Below are 20,802 nucleotides of genomic sequence, written 5' to 3' on the forward strand. Positions count from 1 at the left end.
AGTCACCCCAAGCCACTCTCGTCATAATACCAACAAGCTCCAAGAACAAGAACACCCTCCCCAGAGAACGGAGAAAAACACAGATCACATGCCCAGCTCACGCAGGCTTGGAAGGCAACCAATGCGCAGACGCACACGCGAGGAACCTCACTTTCCGCAGCGCGCCCGACCACTCATATGGCCTCCCACTGCATGACAATTACAGCGAACGCCTTTCCAGAAGATGCCTACAAAGTGCCACATAAAGAACTGCCTAATTCGAGGCCCAAACACTCACAAAAATCCAAACCTTTCCTTATCTTTCCGCGCAAATCAAAACTCTGACTGCAATGTTCCCTAACAGATACAGCGAAGGTCAATGAAAGGAGAAAGTCAACCTCTGTATTGTGTTTGCCCCATCATTTGGCAAACAACAATACACCTTCTCAAGAAACATGGGAGGCAGTTCAAGCGACCCCGGCCAGCTGACACCTGGAGGACCGGCGCAAGCTTATCGACAGGGCCTGGACCAGGGCGAGCGCCACAGGGGCTCTAGAAAGAGGGCTTCTCTTTAGTTTCTCTAATACCGGCGCAAGCTTATCGACAGGGCCTGGACCAGGGCGAGCGCCACAGGGGCTCTGGAAAGAGGGCTTCTCTTTAGTTTCTCTCATACCCCCTCTTTCTCGAGATGGTACCCCTCGTGAGGGGTATTGATTGTGCGGTCCCGCGCGCGCTTTTTTTTTTTTTTTTGCGAGTATTCTTAGCACTCAAAATCCAACGCTGTTACGCGTGTCAATGGGGCCACATGCATCGCCATGGCGCAGGCCGTTAGAGGCGCCTGCTTGCTCGGGAAGCACCGTTCGCAAGCACAATGCACAAGCCGCACGGCAGCAGGTTTATTGTCAGCGTCGCAGAGCCGAGGGAGCAGCGCGGCATTCAGGCTTTCGCAATGCGCGCCTTGAGATTTTCTAGCTGATTGGCAATGGCCTGCGGCAGCGAGCGGCCCACTTGCTCGTCGAAGAAGGTCTTGATGTCTTTGCACTCCTTGATCCAGAACTCCTTGTCGACGCGCATCAGCTCGCGAATGTTGACAGGCTCGGTCAAGCCGGTCAGGTTCAGCGCGTCATCGCTTGGCACGTAGCCCAGGAACGTCTCCTGAAAGGGCGTATGATCATGTATTCCACCCTTTCCGAGTCAGACACCGCCTGCACCCTGTCTTTCGGCGCACGTGCGTTCTATCAGCCGCGGTACAACTGCATTTGAGCCGACAAATTTCTGATTTCGCCATTTTTCTGTTTAATGCCTTGCAGTAAAATTTTGCGTCGTTGGAGTCCAAATTTATGAACCAACAAGCCGTCAACTGGCCGATTCTTATTTTACCCGCAACAATTTCCAATTAAGGATTGGAGTATTCGTGAGCTAGTTTGTCCTTGTCGTAGAAGCTAGCTTGTTCAGCTTTGATAGCTTCAAGCAAAAGTAAACCCGGCGCAGTTCGAATGTTTATCAGGCCGCGCCGGGCATTCGCACGTTAGCTATAGCAATTTCCTTGACGTATTGAAAATGAACTTGTTGCGGGACAGTTCAAGGGCTGTTTCCAGGTTTCATATGCTTATGTAATACGATACACTTATACAAAAGGGCTTTGTCCAGTGTAAAATCAAACGAAGTGAGCTCAACCTAAACGGCAGCCACACTAATCACGTAGCACACAACGGCGCGGGTCTCTATGCTAACGTCAGTCTCAGACAAGATGCCCTCAATCCTTCATATATAGAGAGTGAACTGGCGCTGCATGCTTTTGTGGGAATTCTGGGGAGTGCGTGAATCGCATTGGCGTCTAGTGGCTCGTGAATGGTCCGACAGTATTGGACTTGTCGGCACTCAAACGTTTTTTTTTTTGTTGTTTTCGGCCTGTTACCGAGTTGCATTAGCTATCGTATCATGATAGCACCCACTATAGGAAGCCGCAGAGCTCACTCCCCAGTGCAGCGATGGGCAGCGTCAGGGCGTCTTCGTAACAGCCAGCTGCTGCGGAACTAGCGTCCTATCAACGCGAATCGTAGTTCGACATGCATACGCAGTGTGTCGCGGCCTAGACTTCGCCGAACATTAAAGCGTGCTAGAAATATGCTTATTTCATTTGCACTTGTACTAAGATACGTGGGGGTTTCGTCTGCCGGCATGTGGCAGCAGAGGCCTTGCCACCGCCAAAGCTGCAGGGTAGCGTAGAAGACGCCAACAGATTGCATTCTGCATTAAATGCAAAGATGCGCCCTCCTTTGGCAAAATACTGAGCCAATGCAAAAGCAATAATCGTTATAAGTGCTATCGTTCGTCAGTGCAGGCGATTTGTCAAGGACCCGAATGCAAACCATAACTGTCTGATATCTGACTATTTTGTGCAAACATTACATTAAGGGGAGTCTAATTTGCTTTCGTAACGTCATCCGTAAAAGCAAGAAAATACTCCGCGGGGTGTATTGATTTCCTTATATATTCGTATGGCAAACGCGAGGCGCCTGCATTTTTTTTTTCGTCCAATACGTGTCATAAAATTTGATCCTTAACCTGCTTACGGAAGCATTTCTCTGTGTAGAGTATGATTAATTAGCGGTGCAACACTTCTTTACAAACCAAAAAAGCTTAATTTGCATCCACAAGGTCGTTGCCAGTCAGTCAGTCCTGCACTACGCACACTAGCATCGGAGTCGCAAGGCCTCTTTCGCAGACCCTACCCATGCAGAGACCTCACCACCAATAGCGACAACGAAAACTCCAGCGATCCCCCTTTCTACGGAGCTCCAGTACCACATGTCCAGGAATGTGCCTTGGTTCTCTTGAGGGATGAAAAAAATAGGTGGAAATACGTGCCCTGGCAATGTTGACTTCGCCGTCGACGCGGCGCAGGATCCAATCGAGCACGCGGCTGTTCTCGCCGAACCCCGGCCAGAGGAATTTGCCGTCGGCGCCCTTGCGAAACCAGTTGACGTGGTATATCTTGGGCAGCTGGTTGCCTTCCTCCTTGGCGAAACTGAGCCAGTGGTTCAAGTAGTCGCCGAAGTTGTAGCCGAAGAAGGGCCTCATCCCGAACGGGTCGTGCATGATCACTTTGGCTATAGGGGGAAACATGGGGATCGGGTATATACTTTCCGCCAAGTTACGGTTCATTCTGGTGACTGCATTTCGAAATCATGCACCGGCCGCTGCACGTGATCTGCGCATCGGCCAAAAGTGAGAGAAGCTTTCTCTGGAAAAACAACCTTGCCCGCCAGGTGTTATTACGATAATAAACGATGTCATTTCGAATTCATGCGTCAGCATTGGCGTCCCTGTCAATATTGACGATGTTAATGATAAACGTATGCACTTTCGTGTTCTTTATGTCATCTTGTGTTCGATACTTCCGAAAAGGCAACCTCAAACAAAGCCCTTGTATAGGCTACAAAAAAAAAAAGCAGCTCTGTCTTCAATGTACAAAAGCATGTCAAAACGGCAGCACACCATCTGGTAATTCCCCACGCTGAACACGCGATACGTCTCGCTCTCTTACGCTCGACCCTCAGAACATTCACGTGGGACAAGTGGACTTCCCCACGTAAAGGCGCCCAGTATACTTTATGGAAATCGACGTGGTATATTTCCCATGCGGAGTTTTCGGAGAAGCGGACCAAATCAGTGAGGGCCCAAAGTTCGGCTTTTTACATAGTCCCCCCCTACCTTGTCATAGATACGTTGGGCTCGATGAGAACAACGGTTGCATTTCCGACCTCGAGCTGCAGGGGCGTCGGCACCCAAAGACGTAAGTCGAAAATATCCTGGTAATGCTCGCAACCTTAAAAGCGTGTTTTGTTCAGCGCCACTTTTCCCTATAACAGGACGCAGGCATTCTCTGTTCGCTTTGCCCTACGCACTGGTACCAAATCTTGTCTTCGGTCAGCGAGTGATGAAGACTACATACCTTTGTGTTCGGCAGCAGCGGTCGTTTCAGATCTCATGCATGCACCGAGGAAAACGCCGTGTTCCCAGTCAAAAGCTTCAAACACAAGGGGCACCCCTGAAACAAATACACCGTCGGTCAGCCCATTTTCCCGTGGTGAGCAACTGTTTCGCACGGTCGATGTGGGGAGGGTGCATGGCTCCTACAATAAACACAGGCCGTTCGAGTTAGTTTTTGGCGCCTGTGGCGTAACGCTGGAACAAGCATGTGTGTAGCTGATACCGTTGGCAGCCAAGCGCTACCTATTCAGTCAACAACATTCTGCTGAATGTTCAGCGGCCCCGCTAGTGTGCAAGGCTTGCGCATGCGTCCAGAAATAACCGTACTTTGTTCCACGCCTTCCTGTGGCACAGCTGTAGACTAAGAGTGAATTCTTAGTACTGCAATTACAGAGCGCGAGTGCTGCCCTTGTCTGGGCCCTCGCAAAATTTCGACCCTACTTGTACGGCAGACCTCTTACCGGCATCACCGATCACCACGCGCTGTGCTGGCTTACCAGCTTGAAAGACCCAACCGGACGGCTTGGTCACTGGGCTTTACGTCTGTAGGAACATGTTTTCCGTTGCCTGTAAGTCGGGTAGCTTGCATATAGACGCCGACAGCCTCTCACGTCACCCCGTTGACCCCCCTGAGACAACCCCACTTGCCGATGTCGCTTGCGTTTTCGCAATATGACATCGGTGACGAGCAGCACCTTGGCCCGTCGCTCCATTCACTCATTCAACGTATAAGCTCTGCGTCACCGGACCCTTCTGTGCGCAACTTCACCCTCCGAAATGGCGTTTTATATCGCCGTAACTTCTGCTCTGACGTTCCTGACCTCCTCCCCGTTGTTCCCAGCCACCTGCATTCGAGCGCCCTATACCAACTACACGACGTACCCACCGCAGGCCACCTCGGGATAACCAGAACTTACGATCGAGTGCGGCGTCGGTTCTTTTGACCAGGCCTTTAACGATCAGTATACGCCACTACGTTACCTCGTGTGACAGCTGCCAGCGCCGGAAAAAGCCCTCCACACTTCCTTCTGGAGAACTTCAACCCATCGACATTCCCCACGAGCCGTTCTTTCGGGTGGGTCTCGATTTACTTCGTCCTTTCCCATTGTCGTTCGCGGGAAACCAGTGGATGGCCGTTGCGACGGATTACACGGCGCGGTACGCCGTCACACACGCCCTTACGACCAGCTGCGCAACTGACGTCGCTGACTTTCTTCTCTATGATGTCCTGCACCACGGCGCTCCCCGCCAGCTTCTAACTGACCGCGGAAGAAACTTTTTGTTCAAAGTTATCGACAATATCCTCCGCTCTTGCTCGACGAAACGCAAGCTTGCCACAGCATATCACCCACAAACTAATGTCCTCACCGAGCGCTTGAACCGGCCGCTGACCGACATGCTGCCCATGTAGGTGTCTTCTGACCACCGAGATTGCGACGTCGCATTACCATTCGTCACTTTTGCTTACAACACCTCCCGCCATGACACGTCCGGTTTCTCCCCACTTTATCTACTGTTCGGCCGTGAACCGGCTTTGCCTTTGGACTCCCTATTTCCTGCCTCCTCATCTCGCGATGCTACTGCTCGGGACCATCAAGCTTGCCAACTGGCTCGCGACCACCTGGTTGCTTCGCATGTATATCACAGAAGACACGGTACGACGAACGTCACCGCACGGTCACTTTCCTCCGGGCTCCCTCGTCCTGCACTGATCCCCTACACGTCGTGTTGGCCTCTCCGAAAAACTGCTTCAGCCCTATACTGGGCCATACAAAGTGTTGCGTCGCGTCACAGATGTGACGTATGAGGTTGTTCCTACCATCTCTCCTGGGGCCTCGTCCTGTCCTGTCCCGCCTGTTATCCACGTCGCCCGTCTAAAACCATATCGGCTACCTCCGACCGGTTCTCCTTAGAAAGCGCCGCGACGGTGCCTATTCTGCCGGGGGTCATGTAAGAGACAAACATGTTATCGGCATTGTACCGCTGGTGGAAGAGGACGATAACGACGACACCCGACTCCAGATTCACGTTGCTGGTTACCCCAACGCTTCCCAGTTTGTTCTGACTTGTAAATAGCTGGAAATACACGTGTCCTTGCTACATAACAATATTCTTGAAGATGGTTTATATTGCTCCTAGAAAAACGTCTTCCTAGCGATGCGTTTGTGTTTAGAAGTGAAGCCATCTTTAATAGCATCGGTGTAAGCGTGGTTTCTGTAAGCTGGCTTTTTCAAATTAGGCGTTGCACAGCGAAGACTACTCGTAAACAAAAAATCCAACACCCCTTCGTCTAACAACAACGATGGTTGAAACGATCAGCTTTCTCGTGAGGGATTCGTTCACTGTCGCTGGGGTTGTAGGGGTTCGAGTTTTGACGACGAGACGGTCGCCATCGGTCAGACCAAGAAAGCTTCGCTTTAAATCCAAACTGCTTCGACCGTGTCGGAATGGCGAATCAGATGGATGTTGGATTCATAACGCGAGTGACCCAGGTTCGATTATGACAACGGGAAGAGTTTTTTTTTTTTTTTTTTACTTGAAGCGCTTTATGTGCCTTCGCTTATCGTTCTGTGAAACCCACTGCGTAATGTTGCAGTTCCTGCAGTGCGTTCTGGTGACTGGACGGTCGCCATCAGTGAGGCACAGAAAACTTCGCTTTAAAAATGCGGTGCGAATTGTGCCCGATACCAGCGACGCGAGCGTAATCGTCCATGGCGTGTCGATACTAATGCGGCGACGAGCGTGCCCGCGACACGGCACGTAGCGACAAGCGAGGACCAACGATGCATATCGTGAATCAGAGAATGCCGCTAAGCTCCTCCGGCGCCAAAGTGCCAACTTCCAAGAGTTACGGTCGCGTACGCCCGGTTCCAAAGAAACTTTCTCGGTCGTCATTTCCGCTCGATCTGCAATGTGCGCGACAGTCTGTGGTGCGATAATGACCTGAACGCAGACACGAAAGTCCGATACACACTCGCCGGTGAAGTACCGCGCAAACACCTCTCAAAGCACGCAGCTTCTCTGGACAACCACCGACCAGAGTGGAATGGCCGGTGAATTTCGGTTTTGGGACGTCGTTTGCGACAATATTTCGGAGTGTTTACCCATAACGTTAATGTGACTTTTGGCATTTGAGCATTGGGAAACGAACTGCGCGAATCACACGACAAACACAAGAAGCAGTGGTTGTGTTTGCATTTTGCATATTTTGTTTTCGGTGGCCTATGTCATCTACGGGGAGCATCAGTCAGAGACTCAAGTACAGCGAATTGCCGCATCACAATATTAAGCTCGTTCAGTTTCCTGTAGATCGCCGCATGATTACAAGGCGTGTTCTATTTGCCTCACTTTCGCTGCAGCTTGCTCGTGCCTTGTAATCGACCCTCGTGACATCCCGTGGTACATCTCCCAAGGACTGATTGATCGTGGGGTATAAACGCGCCGACGCTTCACAGGCGATGAGCCGCGCTGTAGTGGAGGGCTCCGGATTACTTTTGACCACCATTAACGTGCGCCGAAATCGAACACATCAGCATTCTTGCTGCTATAAAATGAGTATGCATTACATTTAGGAGAAAGTAGCTTGTTATGCAAGCTTATAAGCCCTGCCTAACTTGCGTTTGCTCTTGCCAGCCTCAGCCAATCGCACGGCTGCGCATATAACGTAATGTTTTAGTGCAGGAAATGAGCTAGTGAGTCACATGGCCATTCCCTTTTTTCGTAATTATATAGCTTATTTGAGCGAAGTTGGCGTTAAAAGTAATGTCAGTATGATTCTAACGAGGCAATCTTTCTAATGAACCAAACATGTGTTGTCTGCATGGCCCCTTTAAAGTCGGTTTTACTTTGAAATACAAATGCATTGCTGAGAGGACAATTTTTCAGGGGCGATATAAGCCGTCTCAAGGCCTACGACCTCATTGGTTGCAGGCTTGGCCTTCGTAAGCTGGCTTTCCCAAATGGCGTTGTGCGCGGGCGCCATAAACCCCCGCATCCTAGCCATAGACAGCTTCACTGTAAAAATCTAGTGACAAGTAATCGGGCCCAGAGCCGCGCCGTTAAATATATCAGTAAGAAAAAAAAAACAGCATAACGCGCAGCGGCGCAGCCACGCACCTTCGGGCCTGCGGCCGCCGAAGATGATGGCTGAGATGGGCACTCCTTTGGGATCCTCCCAGGCCGGGTCTATGATGGGGCACTGACCAGCCGGTGTGCAGAAGCGCGCGTTGGGGTGCGCGGCCGTCTTGGACTTGTCAGTCGGCTTCCAGTTGGCCTCGTTCTTCCAGGACTTAATGGTCACATCGGGTGGCGGCATGTCCAGTCCCTCCCACCAGACACCGCCGTCGCTCGTCTCGGCCACGTTCGTGAAGATGGTGTTGGTTTGGATGGTCATCATGGCATTGGGGTTGGTCTTCATCGATGTGCCTGCATGGGTCATGTGTCTCTCGTCAGGCATGTAGGCATAATGCGATAGCGACACACACACACATACACACACGCGCACGCGCACACACACACACACACACACACACACACACACACACACACACACACACACACACACACACACACACACACACACACACACACACACACACACACACACACACACACACACACACACACACACACAGCCCGAAGAAAGACTGACAAAAGCGGTTATCAAGCTAAACTAACTAGTAACTCGAACGGCTTGAAGCAACGCAAAGGTTGTAATATACTATTTAAAGGTCGTCTGCGTGTCACATGCACGTAGTTTGTGCGACGTTGGTTGTCTGCACAGTATTCTAGAGGTTGGCGCGTTGGTGGATCCGCGTATTTGATTGTACCCATGCACTTATTCCTCAAGGAGAACGGCATTAAAGATTCGGCATACCCGGGCAGACGCCGAAGAAGCCGTTCTCGGGGTTCACGGCGCGCATGACACCGTTCTCGTCGAAATAGAGCCAGGCAATGTCATCTCCGACGCACTCGGCGCGGTATCCCGGCAGCGTGGGCGTGATCATGGCCAGGTTGGTCTTGCCGCATGCGCTCGGGAACGCACCGACGACGTACGACTTGGACCCCGACGGAGTGGTGATGCCAAGGATCTGCAAGCGTGGCCTCCGTTCTGCATCGCAGTACGCTTTGCGCCACGCACCAATGCTCCGCAGCAAAGCCCGATTTCAAGGAGCGACGGCTTAACTGTGCGGTGTTGCCTGTGACAAGACAACAGAAGGGTACAAGCTAAATCTATTCGCTTTTATAGTGAACTATGAGCTTTGTAGCGATTCCACATTTATTTCCATGTGCCTACAAAAAACAAATCCTCTGTATGGACTGATTGTAGATAGCTATGTGCGTAGAAAAGATGCATTTAACCCCAGCAAGCGCGCGTTCCCGTGCATTTTCCTTTGGAGTAAAATTAAGCTGCAAGATCGACGCAGCTATACTGCTCCATTACATGGCAAGAATATTACATAGTGGTCATGCAGCCGCTTTGAATGTCTGTAATCGAGTCACGCCGTTTTACGGCTTTTGCGCTAGTAATGCTTCTCCCAGCTCCCCGATTTGCACGCACCAGCATGTGCTCGGCCAGCCAGCCTTCCCGTCTTCCCAGATTGCAGCCGATCCGCAGGGCGAAGCACTTCTTGGCCAGCAGCGAGTTTCCTCCATAGCCGCTACCAAACGAAATGATCTCGTTGTCGTGCGGTATGTGCGATATAATGGTCCTCTCCGGGTTGCACGGCCAGTTGTTCACCAAGGGCTCTGCGACAGTAGCACGAGCAGTGCGGCTGTAGTGGCGTAAGCGAAAAATCTGGGCCCAGTACAATTTAAATAAATGAATAAAGTACAGACAGACAGACAGACAGACAGACAGACAGACAGACAGACAGACAGACAGACAGACAGACAGACAGACAGAGGATGTCCCGTGGTTCAGCTTCACCGCAACGCACTCGAGTGACCAATTCATGCCGCCAACAAAGCAAATTCGGCGAATGGCAGTAACGGGCATAGGATTTGACTCTGACCTGCGCTATGCAGGTCGTGCGTGCACTGATTGATGCCACAGAGAAGACTGAACTATAGAGTCAAATTGTATGCTCTACTGTTGGCTGCATGGTCAATCGATTGCGTTGTGGTGAAGCTGAACCACGGGATGGACGGGTGGATGGTTGGACGGACGGATTGATTGATTGATTGATTGATTGATTGATTGATTGATTGATTGATTGATTGATTGATTGATTGATTGATTGATTGATTGATTGATTGATTGATTGATTGATTGATTGATTGATTGATTGATTGCGAAAGGCACAAACCATTGCACCGTGGATGAAAAGCTTGGTCCGAAACTCCAGGTTACTAGCCAAAGAGGCTACGCACTGAAATTTCGTTATTTCAAAAAAAATTTTGTTTCGGCCGGCATTCATATCGGGTGAAACTAGGTAACCTCCATAAGTCCGTATATTGTTCAGAACAGTGATATACGAAGAACGCATACAGATTATTACGTGATTTAGCATACTGTTGGTTCATAGTTCCGTAAGCCGACTTCACCAAAGCGCCCCGTGGGTGACCCGATACCACACCTGGTGCAGATGCACAACGTCGATGGTGCCTGATTCATTGCTGTTCCGATACTTCGCATTCTGCGCGACTGTGCTCGTCAATGCGGGCAGCTATAATCCCGTAGTGTTATGTATTCTAGGCTCGGATCATGTAAGGCACCGCGCAAATTAGCGTATGATAGTAGCCGATAACTCGCATGCACGCTCATGAGTACTGCATAAGAGCGCGTCATTAACAGCCATGCATAAGGCTTACACCATTTATTTGTAACTTGTGCCTTTATCGTCACTGCACCCTGCACGTGCAGTGTCGAGAGCGTACCGCATGTCAGTAGCGGCGCTTTTTGCGCGATGATGGCCAGACGGACAAACAACACGTCACCAGAGTCGTACCTTTGAGAGGCAATGGTCGACCCATGCTGTGCACGCACTTGACGAATTCCTTGTCTTTGGTGGCCGCCAGAGGCTTGGCACCCATGCGGGTCATGATGCGCATGCTGGCTACCACGTACGGGGAGTCCGTGACCTGAATCCCCAGCCGCGACAGTGGCGACTCCACGGGACACATGCTGAACGGGATCACGTACATGGTGCGTCCTGCGAGACGCACGTCGAGTCCCTTCACGCGCGCTCAAGTGGCGCTTCACAACTTGAAGGCTGACAGCAGCGTGGCTGTGGCCGGGATGATACCCCTTGGCGAACTCATATGTGAGCGTTCAGTACCCGCACAACAGCCCTCACATTTGCAAGGGCATGAGGGAACAATTGCCAGTGTTTTTGTGGACATAGTGCCTCATCTGTGGCTCATTACTTACTGGACTGTGTTAAAACAAGACCCTACATCCACAAATTGCAGAGGCTCACAAGGCACCCCCTTGAACCACCACACCTGAGATCTCTACTTAATGACAACGCTGCAATTAAAATCCTTACAGACCTTGTGGACTACGTGGCTAGGTCTGTACCAGAAGTTTGACTGCCTCGCCTGTCTTTCTGGAAGCCAACTTTAACAAGAGACCAAGTCATAAGCGGTCACGTGACTTGTGTGGTGATGTGTTGCGCAGTGTAATACAGCAGTGCGGTGATCTGTAGAGACTTTCCCATCGACCTAATACGCGTTAGTAGTGGCTCGTACGTGATCTAAGTGTGGTTTGGTGAATGATGAACTCTAGTTTTGGACCACAGTGATGCAGACACGAAAGCGCAGTGAAGTGTATTTAGAGTGAATGACTGAACAATGTGAAAAGCGGTGCAAACTGTAGTGCGCGATAGTCTTTACTTTACCGCCGAGTACTGTTTATTTGAACTGTGTGGTTTTCTGTCACTTCTAGCCGGTTTATTTCTGGTTGATTTGTTTTAGAGTGATCGTTGTGTCCATGGGTCTGCATGTGGTGAAAAAAGGGTCATTAATGCACCAACTAATTTCGCATAGTTCTGGAACTCACTGTAAGGACATTGTTCTAGTGGACTGTTTTGCATGTATTTTTGTGTGTTCTCATTTTATAACGCTTTTCAACTTTTTCGCAACTTCACTGTCATACTGTTAGATTTAAAAAATTAGCTCTGATGTATAGGATTATTTTAGTGTGTGTGTAACAGTAGCGCCTTTGGATGTGGAGTGTGATTTTTTTTCTTTTTGTCAACATCGAATCGGCTTTTTTCTAAAAGTATTTTTGGCCTAGTGCCTATTTTTTTTATTTTGAATTGGTTTAAACCTGCGATAGCTTTGTTGGTGCGGGTTTTGTCCTCGAATTTTTTTTTAGTTTTTTCTTTTAGTGTGTACATTAGAGGACAGGAAATAAATGGGATAAATGGGAAAGAGGTAAATCGATTGTGGTGCTTAACGCGCCGATGCTACGCCTGGGCTACGAGGCGTAGTGGAGGACTCCGGATCAATTTTCGCCGCCTGGGAATCTTTAACGTGCGCCGAAATCTCGACACGTGGGCGTTCTCGCTTTTTCGCCTCCGTCAGAAAAGCAGCCACCGTGGCCGGGAATTAACCCGCGTCCTTGGGCTCAGCAGCACAACGCCATGGCCACTGAGCCACCGCGGCAGGTCACGGAAAAGAGGGGTTTTGATAATACATGGTTCAACGTTAAATAAAACAACCCAAGTATGCTACCGGAGACAATGTTGAGGAACATGCGTGCGCAGAGCTGCTGGACAAATGTGGGGAGAGTCCGCGTTAGCGAAAACGAACAGCGCGCTGAAATGGTGGGCACAGACCTTTCATGCAGCCGGGCATGCACTCGGCGAGAATTTTGCGCAGCTCCTCGGGGGCGATCCAGTTTCCCAGAATGCCCTTGACACCCGGCGCCGGTATGGGCGCCGTCTCTTCGTGGCGCGCCGTCGCGATGCAGGTGCGCCCTTCGACGCGCGCCACGTCTCGTGGATCGGTCCGCACGAGGTAGCTGCGCAAGGAGGAGGCGACATGTCACTCCTAGCGGCAACCTGCAGCGGACTGGGCCCCCTTCCCTTCCTTCTGACGTTACTCGCTCGTGAGTGATGCGAAAGCCAATGGCAGATGCGCGCATTTAGTCGCGACGACGTAACAATCTCCTCCCTTACGCGCGATGACAACGACGGGACCCCATGTTCTAATCGACTGGTGTTGCTGGTGGATAAACACAGAAGAACCACCGGCCCACTAGCACCGACTCATGCTTTTCGCTTCCTGTCACGGCCACAGGCTGTAGCCATCACAATACTTCAGCTCATTTAAATTCAAACGAAAAAGATCTAATGCCTTTTCCAGAAGAAAGATGGTTGAAACGCGAAGCTTTCTCCGATACAAATGCAAAGTCCACAAGCCAATCAGCCAATGTCCAAATCTACCACAACGCTGAGCTAAGCGAATCTGATGTCATGATTTTCTATCATTTCGTGATTTGGTCATCTGAATGTGCTGATTCGGTTAGCTCAGCGTTGTCGCTAATTTGGGCTTTCCATTGGTCAAACGTGTAGCGTGATCAACGTGCCACCTGCGTGCCTCTTAAACAATGCATTCATCATCACCATCGCTCAACCGTATGGCACTAAACTGCATTCGTCTACCTGAACGGAACCCGTTATGCGTGTAAAGACACCCCATTGTTTATGCGGTGTTGCGACCGGGAAGGCCGACCCGGGCCGAGCTCCGTCGCCTCCGACATACGTGTGGTGGCGTGGTATGAAGCGAGCGGCCAGCCGCTGTTGCAGCCGTGAAGAAGTCCAGAAGCCATAGGCTAACGTAACTGTTTACTTCATAGCGAGAGATGAGCCGAAGCCAAAGAACAATGCCCCGAGCGGCCAGCCGCTGTTGCAGCCGTGAAGAAGTCCAGAAGCCATAGGCTAACGTAACTGTTTACTTCATAGCGAGAGATGAGCCGAAGCCAAAGAACAATGCCCCGACGGGCGACGTTACAGTACATGAATCGAGCAGAGTGACAGCATTGATTTACTGCTCAAACAGGAATGAAAATACAGCGCTTAGGCGGGGTCTATTTATACCCAAAGCGCTAACGGTCAAAACGGCATTCCCTCTAGATTGTGCACACGCCACAAACGTCACAGACCCACACAACACTCTTTTCAGAGTTCGTGAGCAGTAGCGGCGCACGCTTAGTCCGAGAGAGGGGAGAGAGGACTCCGCTGCGAACGCGGGGCTTTCGTGTCCTTGGGGCGCGTTGAGACGTGCCTCGCCGGTAACCATCGAATTTTGAAACGCGCCGAAAGCGAAGCGTCTGACCCGGGCTTGTCGAGACGTGAAAACATGAGTCACCGACACGGTGGGGCTTGTCTGAAAGGCGGACGTAGTGGAGGATTCGCCGCACAGCCGAGGAGTATTGAAACGAAGCCCAACGGCGGGCTCAATCGTAATAGCGGTCTGGGATTGATGTGCCCTTTGTCAAAACACATTGTGTAACGTTGGATTTCCTGCAGTGCGTATCTTTCCTATAAAGCCACAAGTCAGACAAAAAAAAAATTGCCTCCATCTCCCCGCGAGGGAACCCTGGTGTGATGCGGCGCATCTGAGGGTTCAATTGGCGTTTCCATTGGGTTGATTCTCTACATCGCGCGAAACGTATTGGGAACGCGTAGGATGCCTTCCATCACTGATGGAAGGCATCCTACGCGCTGTGAATATAGGCGCTGTGAATATAAAGCGGGTATCGCGCTGGGTGGTGGCCGCTAAAACACGTGTACTCTCTCATTTCGCTTATGCATGTGCAGGAAAATGTAAAATTGCCTCCATCGTCCCGTGTATGAGAACATCCGTATGGCATACGGATGTTCTCATACACGGGACGATAGAGGCAATTTTACGGATGTTCTCATACACGGGACGATGGAGGCAATTTTACATTTTCCTGCACATGCATAAGCGAAATGAGAGAGTACACGTGTTTTAGCGGACACCACCCAGCGCGATACCCGCTTTATATTCACAGCTCTTGAAGGAGAGGAGACCGCGGAGGGGAGTCGCGCATGCGCGCACATGCGCACCGGAGCAGCTGTTAACGCAGCGTTAACGCAGCGAAGCGCGCGCCAACCAAGCGCGCCAGCTGTCGTTATGCTAATGCGCCGGAGTGAGAGTGTTGCACACAGCTGTGGGGGAGGCGAACGGAGGAGGGCTGCGGACGGACGCCGCCGCCGCCGCCGACGACGACGCAGGAGGGACATGCCTCAGAGCAAGAGATGCGCCGCATCTAAAAGCTTCGCTTTAAAAACATGCTGGTTGATCATCAGGTATGGGTCAGCTGCCACGAGGTGTTGAATCAATATCGCAATGTGTTGCAAATGTGTTGCAACCACACAACGTCCAGGGTGCCAAACAGGAATCGAACCCGATTCGAAAACCGGAATGGCACGGGTATTTTTCCCGGGACTGAACCCAAATTAGAACCGTTATTTCTAGCGTGCGGCAACTAAACCAGAGTGAAACGAGAAAAAAAAAAAAAGGTTACACGACGAAACGGTTCGACCATGCGCTGTTGAAAAAGCTTCGTCAATGCCATCGGGCGCCTTTTTTTCTTTCACACAATATTAAACTTGTAATCCTAAATTTGCACACCCCTGCGCTGTAAAAAGCCTGCAGACCACTTCCCACGTCCACCATTGCTGACGCCTAGAAAACTGGGTCTTTCCTCCTTTATGCAGTGATTTTCGGCACCTCAGGGAAAATGTCGACGTGATTGCATCAGGTTTCATGTTCAGGTTGGGCTGAAATGGCTTATGCAGTAACGTCGTCTTTTTAGCCCCGCGTTAACGTGCTAAACCTTTTTTTAGCGCTGGAAACTTCATTGCCCTGGTAATTAAAATTCTAGTACTGCACAGGAGTCCAAATCACCTGAAGACATCCTAAAATTCTGCAAAAAATAGATTACTTTGGTGAACGTGCGTTGTACTGGTGAGCTTCGGGAGCAGGGAGATTACCATATGAGCTGCGGCTCACACTTGATACCTCAAGTTATTGTAGCAGAATGCCCAAGCCCCTATATTGCATGAGCGGGGCTGTCGCTAGAAGTATTGCAACGAGCCCTGCTCAATCACACAAAAACCGTGCCCGCAGCTGTAACAGGCAGTGTAACGGTGGGACCGGGTAGCACGCCCGCATTTCAGAGAGAGAGAGAGAGAGAGAGAGAGAGAGAGAGAGAGAGAGAGAGAGTCGACGCACCAGTTGGCCTGCTTCTTGAGGGGCACAGCCAGTCCGAGCTTGAGCATGAAGGTCAGGATGGCCTCGTTCTCCTCAATGCTGCCGTCGCAGACGTACACGTTGACCGGCTGGCAGAGACGACGCTGCTCTTCGACGAAGTGGCGCACCTTCTTGGGCAGGTCACTGATGTCGTGGCCTTTCCACATCGCCGGCGGCTTGAACACCCAGTCCTCGCTAGACGGCGCGGGAGGCGGCGGGGCCTGCTTCGGCGGCGCGGGGGGCGCTGGAGCTGGCTTGGCCGCTGGAGCTGGCTTGGCCGTTTCCTGCGGCGTGGGGGGACCGTTGTTGGGTGAACGTTTGAGATCAGCACGGCGAACACTATGTTCCCCCAACAACATCACGGTTGCTTTCGGAGTTTACAGGTCACGAACAGTTCAACTTCAAGCATAAATCCTCGCTAGGTATCTCGTTGAGACTTCATAGCACACACACGCCCGCACTCTCAACCCCCCCCCCCCCTCCTTATCCACACGCACCAAGACATCCTTCAGCACTGCCGACTCACGCGGCGTACTCTGCCACCGCTCTATGACAAACGCCCGCACTCTCAACCCCCCTCACCCCCATTCACACACACCAAGACATCCTTCAGCCCTACCGACTCAACCGGCGTACTCTACCGCCGCTCTACGACAAAAGAAAGACGCTATCAGCGCATCCAAACCAACTCGTGCGCCTCCGGAACTTTGCTCCCCGCTATCCACCCAACCTCGTACCCCGCCACTTGCAAATCTGCTCCCAACTCTGCACCGTCCACCATGTGATCTGGGAACGCTTCCTTACCTCTTCCCTTACTCCCAACGCCTGAGAAGGGGGAGAGCATGCCGTTCAGCTCAGATCCCCGAGAGCTCGGCTGGCGGCGACCGCCCAGGCACTTCTGGACTGAGGAGACACCTCACCACCATGTTCCCTGTCAACTAATTCTTCATTAAAATCGAGTTTATTCTGCCTCCTCCGAGTGCACCCAAAATTCCCCAATGAACACCACTGAGTGTCCAATTGAACGCCGCAGGGCGTCCCGCTCCGCGCAATAGAACCAAGTCGCAGCCAATGGACCTCTCCCAGTGTGTAAACATTGTGACGACACGAAGCGCGCGTTCGCGACGGGGGGCGCCTATGGCCGCCAAATGCGGCGGTGGTTGGCAGAACGCGCGTGCACCGATGGCGAGACCCTGCAGCGCGGCGCCCGAAAGGAACGCTGTGGTGTTGGTTTGGACCGTCGCTCGCCACCTGCAGTATACAGGGGGGGTCTAGCTAGCCTACCTGCGGCCATCGCACCTCCATGTCTCTTTCTGCACCGAAAACCACCGCAACACAACTGTGTACCGTGCGGTCAACTGACGACGGACATTTATGCTTTCGGCTAATCAGTGCGCGGCAGAGTAGCCTAAAAGGGATCATTCTGAAGGTTGGTGCTGTTGGGCCGCGTTCCAAGAATGTTTTTGAGGATGCTTTGTGTCGGCTACATATCAAGGAAAGCTATTGATTTTTGTTTTCGCCGTCCGCTTACGCCTAGCGGTGCCTCAGGCAACGTGTGCGCTGCCTGTTCTTGGTCTCCTTGCGTCGCCCAGAGGCAGTGGCGCACGCACGATTTCGTGTCTAGGGGGAAAAGGAGAACATGAAAGGTAAGAAGTGAAATAAACAGCAACAGAACAAAAATATTAAAAGCCAAAGCCAAAAATTATTCCAATAAAAAATATCGGGATGACGCGCTGTGCATAAGTTACCGATTGTTTAGTTACTTTTTCCCCAGTGAAATCGCGAAATGGTTCATCGTCATTGTCAGAGTGCACATAGCAGTCACATATGGTTAGTGCGTACGTTGTGACAGTGACAGCAAAATAATTATCGGTAGTCATTAGTATTTCATATTGTCAAAACTACTGGCGTTATCTACCGCCCCCCTCCCCCCACTGCATGCGTCAGTGCCGGGAGACCATGAAAAAAAAAAACATTCACCGAGTCCGTTCGCTTAGAGCAAACTGATTTTTCGAGTTCAGTGCGCAGCAACACAGACGCGTGAGCGGCCCATGTCGCGGCGAAGGCGCGATGCTAAATGCGGGCACGGCAATTCTGTTTTGCCGCGGCCTCAAGGCATAACAGTTTATCATGCTATACATTTATTCCTTTTGCCGCGGCCCCAAGGCATAACAGTTTATCATGCTATACATTTATTCCACTTGCAAGCACGCGTTTCTCTTGGATTTCTGCTCCCCATTCGAGCAAACTTGTCGGGGTCGATCTGGTGGCAGGCGGCTACCGCGGATCGCTGGTCGGAACATTTATCGCGTGACGCCTCAGCAGGTTAGACATTCGGTGTCTTTTTAATGCTGTACGTATACATTACTTCGTCAAAATGTGACTATTTCGCAGCGCGAAAATTCTCCCCGGAACTATTTCGCTGGCCAAAATTCCTGCTGGTGCTGCATGAATGCAGAGGATTAACACACAATCATTTTATGGCACTGACTGGCGTGGACTACCAATTAGACAGTGTGACTGCGCTTTTACGAACAGAATAAGTTCGGAAATGGCAGATGTTGCTATGAGTAAGAGCAGACCATGTCGCTGATTTGGCTGGCAGCCTCTTCGACGCATTGCGCGCATCCGCAATGTCAGCCGAATTTGACTTTTCGGGGATGCGAAAGAGTCTGATACCGCTGCCGTTGAACGCACGATTTGCGTAGCCGAAAGCACAAAACCCCAACCGCACCAGAAAGGCGCACGAACAAAAAATTAGCAGTGGCTTAGCTCGGCTATGCCAGGATATACGTAGCGTGAGCTAAGGTTCAGCTGGTTATTCTTATAGATTTCCTGGTTGTCTAGGATTAGCTTTATCATGTTTACTGCTGCTTCAACGACACACACACGGTATACGCCTCATGTGACATTTATCAAGCGGCTCCGGCACAGCGCCACCAATCGCCCCAGAGCTAAGCTGGTTCCACATGCACACGCCGGTGTTGCTGCGACGCACGAGCCATTGGTTCCACACCCGGCCACCCCTATGATCATCAAGTGGACCGGGCCGCCTCGTGCGGAACGGAAGCAGGCGAAGACGCTGGGCGCGTGGGGTGTGTGAGAAACGCCGGGCTGCGAGCAACGTTCTGTGCGCCATGTGACGTCACTGCTCCTCGCGCATGCGCAGCACGGCTCTCCAGGAGCCACGCGAAGCTGCTCAACCTCGGCCAGTGTAGCTCACGCTACAAAATTTCACTTTTTCGCGCGTCCAAAGCAACATCACTGCGTACGCGTCGCGCGCCGGTGCGAATGTTTTGCCAACCACCCGCCCGGCCGCACCGAGCTCGTGCGCTAGCCGTGACGTCATTGCCGCCATGTGACGTACCCCGGGGGCGTTCCATTGGAATTTATCGGCCACGTTTCCGAGACGGTGAATTTTTCCCCAAATGAGCCGCTTAATCTTTTCGCATAAAAAAGCCGCCTCGCCGAAACGTTCTCGCTAGCCCCGCGCCGCTGGCAGGAGCATGAGGCACGGTGGGCGTGTTCCACGGTGGGCGTGTTCCCTCGCTCGCCTTCCCTACACCGAGTTCGCCATCGCTGCCCACATTGCGTTCGTTTCTAGGCCTAACTCATATCCACGTTTCCCATGTGCGCCGACAGGCACAGCCCCAGAAGGCGCAGACTCGGGGCCACTCACCGCCATGCTGCTTGGAGGCTCCGGTGGACAGGCGCCGCTGTGCCCTCGCTGTCACGGCTTCGGTCTCGCTGGAGCCCGAGCAGCGGCTGCACAGCGCTCGTCGTCCTATGCCGGCCGGCCTGCCTACTGGCTACGCTGGCTGCGTTCGGTTCTGTCACGCGCTGCACGCGCTGCCTCGAGCTACGGCTTCTTCGTCTCTCTCGCTGAAATCGGCGGCTTTTCGCAGCGCCGCTAGCAACGGTAAGATGACGTGAGGAATAACAGTTAAAGAAGAGCACATTGAATAATCCATGGACGATTGTTTTGACGCTTGCTCTAGGAGCTGTGCTTTAAGATCGTTCTCGAGTTTCGCGTCTGGTGGTGTTTCGGTTTCTCTTGAAGCCGGATACCAGTTTTCGTCGTAGCTTTGCTACACTTGATGATGATGATGATGATGCCCTCAAAGTTTTTGGCACGTGCCCCCACTTGTTTCTTTTGTTTCATTGAGTCAGTTTTTGTTGTTGTTCCTCGTGTCATGGCACGTACCCACGTGGGGTTATTGGCTAGGAATTGGGCGTAAGGAGGGCTAATGCGCCTGCTTAACACAACTGCAAATTAGAAACCTAACCATTTACATGCAGAAAGAGCGCATTATCGCTGGAGATAATTGGTTAAAATTGATAGTAGAGGTTGGAAGAGAAAAATTAGATTTTTTGTGCCGGAAAAGGTACACGCAAGAATAAAAGCTAACAGTGTGCATGGGCACCTGGTCTCAGATACGTCGAGGTTTGCGCGTACCTGACAAGGCAGTGTGTGCTTCTCGTCCCCATGGCAACGTGATGTCAGTCATAACTTGCGCTGTTGGTGACAGAGGAAGCTAAGGTCGGATCCCTTACGGGGGAAGGGGGGGAAGTTTGTTCGAATGAATGATGATGATA

The 20,802-nt window shown here is 51.6% G+C and overlaps 1 protein-coding gene across 2 annotated transcripts; it reads right to left on the bottom strand.

Annotated features, from left to right (window-relative positions):
- Positions 1-858: 858 nt before the first annotated feature.
- LOC144155571 (phosphoenolpyruvate carboxykinase, cytosolic [GTP]-like) lies at positions 859-20,298 on the bottom strand. 2 transcript variants are annotated; one of them, XM_077687105.1, is made up of 10 exons: positions 19,886-20,288; positions 16,189-16,490; positions 12,759-12,943; positions 10,926-11,129; positions 9,536-9,723; positions 8,852-9,065; positions 8,092-8,400; positions 3,938-4,033; positions 2,851-3,092; positions 859-1,134 (listed from the first exon to the last, which is right to left on the bottom strand). In XM_077687105.1, exons 1-10 carry the CDS (start codon positions 19,889-19,891, stop codon positions 916-918), a joined length of 1,965 nt encoding a protein of 654 aa, XP_077543231.1. In that variant the 5' UTR covers positions 19,892-20,288; the 3' UTR covers positions 859-915. The 2 variants fall into 2 exon arrangements, with proteins under 2 accessions (XP_077543231.1, XP_077543232.1); XM_077687106.1 differs by lacking the exons at positions 8,852-9,065; positions 9,536-9,723 and having other exon boundaries at positions 19,886-20,298.
- Positions 20,299-20,802: the final 504 nt, after the last annotated feature.

Source organism: Haemaphysalis longicornis, unplaced genomic scaffold, assembly GCF_048455015.1.
Source record: "Haemaphysalis longicornis isolate Haplotype H1 unplaced genomic scaffold, Haemaphysalis longicornis Haplotype H1 scaffold_1, whole genome shotgun sequence".
Taxonomy (NCBI): Eukaryota; Metazoa; Arthropoda; class Arachnida; order Ixodida; family Ixodidae; genus Haemaphysalis; species Haemaphysalis longicornis.

What these genes read in the sequence shown, in the direction of transcription:
- LOC144155571 (XM_077687105.1), bottom strand. An exon ending in CTCAAGAAGCAGGCCAACTG is followed by an intron (nt 12,944 to 16,188) that starts GTGCGTCGACTC and finishes CTCCTTGCGCAG; the next exon opens with CTACCTCGTGCGGACCGATC. An exon ending in CATGCCCGGCTGCATGAAAG is followed by an intron (nt 11,130 to 12,758) that starts GTCTGTGCCCAC and finishes TGCGTCTCGCAG; the next exon opens with GACGCACCATGTACGTGATC.